This window comes from Bison bison, unplaced genomic scaffold (assembly GCF_000754665.1).
Source record: "Bison bison bison isolate TAMUID 2011002044 unplaced genomic scaffold, Bison_UMD1.0 scf7180017864440, whole genome shotgun sequence".
NCBI classification, from domain to species: Eukaryota; Metazoa; Chordata; class Mammalia; order Artiodactyla; family Bovidae; genus Bison; species Bison bison.
Window position 1 is genome coordinate 1,114,982 of NW_011495002.1, and position 5,528 is coordinate 1,120,509.

Consider the following 5,528-nt stretch of genomic DNA (forward strand, 5'->3'; position numbering starts at 1 on the left):
GCTTCTCAGGTGAGTTATATGAGCTGTTTGTATATCTGGAAAATCAACCACTTGTTGGTTGCATCATTTGCAAGTATTTTCTCCCAATCTATAGGCTGTCTTTTCATTTTGTTTATGATTTCCTTTGCTGTGCAAAAGCTTTTAAATTTAATGAGACCTCATTTATTTATTTTTGTTTCTATTTCCATTACTCTAGGAGATGAATCCAAAAAATATCACTGTGATTTGTGTTAAAGAGTGTTCTGCTTATGTTTTCCTCTATCCATTTCTGTATTTCAAAAATTATAAGATGCTGGTGAAAGAAATTGAAGACAACACAAACAGATGGAAAGATTCATCATGTTCTTGCATTAGAAGAATCAGTACTGTTGAAATGACCATACTACCCAAGGTAATCTACAGATTCAATGCAAACCTATCAAATTACCAATGGCAATTTTCACAGAACTAGAGCAAAAGCTTTTAAAATTTGTATGGAAACACAAAATAACCAAACAGTCTTGAGAAAGAAGGACAGAACTGGAGGAATCATGTGCCCTGACTTTAGAGAAGACCACAAGACTATAGTAATCAAAGCAGAATGGTACTGGCACAAAAACAGACCCTAGATGAATGGACCAGGACAGAAAACAGAGAAAGAAGCCCACACAATTAATGATCAATCAATCTATGATGAAGGGGGCAAGAAAACACAATGGAGAAAAGACAATCTCTTTAATAAGTGGCTCTGGGAAAACTGGACAGTTTCATGTAAAAGAATGAAATTAGGACATTCTCTAACACCATATACAAAAATAAACTGAAAATTATTAAAGGCCTAAGTGTAAGACCATGTACTCTTATGACTCTTATAAGGGTGCTTACTAATCTCATTCATGAGGGCTCCACCCTCCTGGCCTCAGTTCCGTTCAGTTGCTCAGTCGTGTCCGACTCTTTGCCACCCCATGGACTGCAGCATGCCAGGCCTCCCTGTCCATCACCAACTTCCGGAGTTTATTCAAACTCATGTCCACTGAGTCGGTGATGCCATCCAACCATCTCATCCTCTGTCGTCCCCTTCTCCTCTTGCCTTCAATCTTTCCCAGCATCAGGGTCTTTTCGAATGAGTCAGCTCTTCTCAATCAGGTGGCCAAAGTACTGGAGTTTCAGCTTCAACATCAGTCCTTGAGTCCTGCCCTCCTTTGATCCTAATTACCTCCCTATGGCCCACCTCCTAAAACCACCTTATTGGAGATGAGGGTTTCAACACATGAATTTTGGGACGACACAAATATTCAGCTCATATCACCAAGTACAGTCATATTGGCAGATATGGCTTCAACATATCAATTTGGAGGAGCCATGATTCAGTACATAGCAGATATTAAGGTTCTAAGGGTATGGAATTCCATTAGAAGCTCTTCAAATAATTTAAAATTATCAGCTGCCTGAATTACTTGTTTAGGATGAAGTTCTATTTAGCTGGAGGCAAAAGACTGGTTTAATATTTTCCAGAATTCCAAGTATTGTATAACATCATTTTCTGTCATATCCTTATGTATGAAATCATTTCAATTTCATGATAAAATTTCATTATGACACACACTTCTCCCAAGAAAAACTCTTGGGGACAATTTTGGGGGTTTCCAGGTAAACTGTTAGTAGTACAAGGTATTTTTAATGAACTATCTCCCCCATTTTTTCCCTGTAAAGTTATTTATTCTAGTCTTTTGAACTGCAAAGATACAGCAGCCCCCTGCCCCAGAGTCCCATTTACAGATAATGAACATTCCACAATCAAGAAGCATATTGGGTCTTCCCCGGTGGTCCAGCGGTTGAGGCTTCACTTTGCAATGCAGGGGGTACAGGTTCGATCCTTGGTCAGGGACCAAAGCATAAAGCAGAAGCAATGTAGTGGTATATTCTATAAAGACTTTATAAAAAATGGTCCACGTTAAAAAACAAACAAACAAAAAACAGTAAAAAAAAAAAAAGCATGCTAAAAGTAGGGGGTCTTCCAAATAAATACTCAGCTATTCCTCGAGTTGTTAATTTCTAAATGAAACTAGAAATACTTGTGGCTACTTTAGAAACTGATGTATAGAATACACTTGAAGTCTATTTTTGATAACTGTGATACTGGGGAATTCCATAGAGTAAAAATATAGGGTGTTTTCACTTTACTGTAAAATATGAGCTTTTGGTATTGTAGAGGAAGATATGCATCCAACTGTACTAAGCTCCTTATAGAGAATTTAAAAAATCAATCATGCCAACAAACAAAAACTACAATGGCTCAGTAATATTCTTCATGAACAGTAACTGTAAATAGGGCTGAAGTATTGAAAGAAAAGGAACTCAGAATTTTTCATTAATTAACTATTCTAGGCAAGGCAATGAAGAAGCAATGTGAGTTTGAGATGGTTCAAAATCTAGTCACCAAGTCAAATTATAATGTCATCATTTTAGTTACCTAATTTAGGAATGTTTGATTCTAAGAGAAAGCTGGAAACTAACTGGAATTGTCTCTAGCCATGTGATTATACAGGCTTTCACTTAGCTTATAGATTTTTCTGCTATTATTTATTCATCTGGACATAAGAATAGGCTAACTGTAATTATATCACAGTTCATGGGCTTACTTCTCACAACTCCAAGAAACTCTGATTTAGTTTTTGAGTGTAGTTTAACACACTTGCTCTCTAATAATTTAGTTCTGTAATGTTAATTAAGAAAAAATTGTGAGACATTATACACATATACATTGAAAATACAAAAGAATCTATTTCCAAATAAAGAGGATGACTTTTAGGGGACACTAATCACCCCACTACAATCCTTTAATATCCATACAGAACTTAACTGTATATTCTTTTGTATGCTATGCATTTTTTAGCATGTATATTTATTACTTTTCAATATAAAATTAAAGGGGGTTACCTAAAAGTGCAAGTATTCTTTTCATCTAGTGTCTCCTTTTGATGCTGACTACTACTCAGACTCCCGGTCCTGCCTTTTCCCAATCTTTCTCTAACTGCAGACCACAAGATCTTTCAAAATAATCTCTTCCTTCCGATCTTTCGAAGAGGCTCAAACACAAGCTCCCTAGTGAGTCGAAGGAGGCTTTTTTCAAGATCTGGTCTCTCTCTCCAGCGCTCTTATTGGAAGGAGTAGTGGAGCTGCCACTACATATTACTGGAGGTTCGTCTTTCAATAAAACCCCATTATGAACCCGTTCTGCCCTAGAACTACTTGGATTTTGGAACTGCCTAAGCCATTTCTTTGTCCATACTTCCGCCCAGCGTTCTTCGCCCCTTGCATCTTTAGCGGCTGCCCCACTATTCCCTCCCCACAGATGAAACATTTTTGTTTTCTTTGAAGTTTGTTAATATTTTCTCCTTGCTCCTCGTAAATCAAATCTCCTATCGAAAGGATGTCGTCTGAGAACAGACGCTGTGCTGCGTTGGCTCACCTGTCGGGTTCAACCACTTCCCACTTGTCGCCCTCATGGAGGAAGAGACGGTAACTGCCAGCCCTGGAGCCACAAGCCCGACCCCCAAGGCCTGCGGGGCTCAGGGCTCCAGGCTATGCAGGCTGAGGGTGATGAAACTGTCACCGGGGTAAGGCAGCCACACATCACCCACACGGCCCCTATCCCTCGCTCTCCAGTCAAAGGAAACCCCGATAGCAGAGGGCGAAGCTCCAAAGCCCAGGGTGAAGCTCCAAAGCCCAGGGCAACATCGGTGCCCAAACAGGATAGGGCCCTGTCACAGTTGAGCTATTTCAAATCCTGAAAGATGATGCTGTGAAAGTGCTGCACTCAATATGCCAGCAAATTTGGAAAACTCAGCAGTGGCCACAGGACTGGAAAAGGTCAGTTTTCATTCCAATCCCAAAGAAAGGCAAGGCCAAAGAATGCTCAAAGTACCACACAATTGCACTCAACTCACACGCTAGTAAAGTAATGCTCAAAATTCTCCAAGCCAGGCTTCAGCAATACGTGAACTGTGAACTTCCTGATGTTCAAGCTGGTTTTAAAAAGGCAGAGAAACCAGAGATCAAATTGCCAACATCTGCTGGATCATGGAAAAAGCAAAAGAGTTCCAGAAAAACATCTATTTCTGCTTTATTGACTATGCCAAAGCCTTTGACTGCGTGGAACACAATAAACTGTGGAAAATTCTGAAAGAGATGGGAATACCAGACCACCTGACCTGCCTCTTGAGAAACCTGTATGCAGGTCGGGAAGCAACAGTTAGAACTGGACATGGAACAACAGACTGGTTCCAAATAGGAAAAGGAGTACATCAGGGCTGTATATTGTCACCCTGCTCATTTAACTTATATGCAGAGTACATCATGAGAAATGCTGGGCTGGAGGAAGCACAAGCTGGAATCAAGATTGCTGGGAGAAATATCAATAACCTCAGATATGCAGATGACACCACCCTTATGGCAGAAAGTGAAGAAGAACTAAAAAGCCTCTTGATGAAGGTGAAAGAGGAGAGTGAAAAAGTTGGCTTAAAGCTCAACGTTCAGAAAACGAAGATCATGGCATCTGGTCCCATCACTTCATGGGAAATAGATGGGGAAAAAGTGGAAACAGTGTCAGACTTTATTTTTTTGGGCTCCAAAATCACTGCAGATGGTGATTGCAGCCATAAAATCAAAAGACACTTACTCCTGGGAAGGAAAGTTATGACCAACCTAGACAGCTTCCCTGGTGGCTCAGACGGTAACACGTCTGCGTGCAATGCAGGAGAGCCGGGTTCAATCCCTGGGTCAGGAAGATCCCTTGGAGAAGGAAATGGCAACCCACTCCAGTACTCTTGCCTGGAGAATCGCAGGGACGGAGAAGCCTGGTAGGCTACAGTCCACGGGTCGCAAAGAGTTGGACACGACTTAGCGACTTCACTTCACTTCAGACAGCATATTAAAAAGCAGAGACATTACTTTGCCAACAAAGGTCCATCTAGTCAAGACTATGGCTTTTCCAGTGGTCATGTATGGATGTGAGAGTTGGACTATAAAGAAAGCTGAGCACAGAAGAATTGATGCTTTTGAACTGTGGTGTTGGAGAAGACTCTTGAGAGTCCCTTGGACTTCAAGCAGATCCAAACAGTCCATCCTAAAGGAGATCAGTACTGGGTGTTCATTGGAAGGACTGATGCTGAAGCTGAAGCTCCAGTACTTTGGCTACTTGATGCGAAGAGCTGACTCATTGGAAAAGACCCTGATGCTAGGAAAGACTGAGGGCAGGAGGAGAAGGGGACGACAGAGGATGAGATGGTTGGATGGCATCACCGACTCAATGGACACGGGTTTGGGTGTACTCCGGAAGTTGGTGATGGACAGGGAGGCCTGGCGTGCTGCGGTCATGGGGTCGCAAAGAGTCGGACACGACTGAGCAACTGAAATGAACGCCTTCTCCTCACGGAGGACGCGTCCCGCCGCTGGTCCAGGGCTTTCTCGCCCTCTCGCCTGGAGACGCGGCAACAAGGGGCAGTCAGCGACTTGAAAAGCGCTCTCCGAGCTGCTCCAACACCACA

The 5,528-nt window shown here is 41.8% G+C and overlaps 1 protein-coding gene across 1 annotated transcript in view; it reads left to right on the forward strand.

Moving 5' to 3' along the window:
- The first annotated feature begins 3,412 nt into the window (after positions 1–3,412).
- OTULIN (OTU deubiquitinase with linear linkage specificity) overlaps positions 3,413–5,528 on the forward strand; it is a 39,283-nt gene continuing 37,167 nt past the window's right edge. Inside the window, exon 1 of the mRNA XM_010858808.1 lies at positions 3,413–3,501. Within this exon, the coding sequence (XP_010857110.1) occupies positions 3,413–3,501 (89 nt within the window). The remainder of the gene's footprint in view (positions 3,502–5,528) is intronic.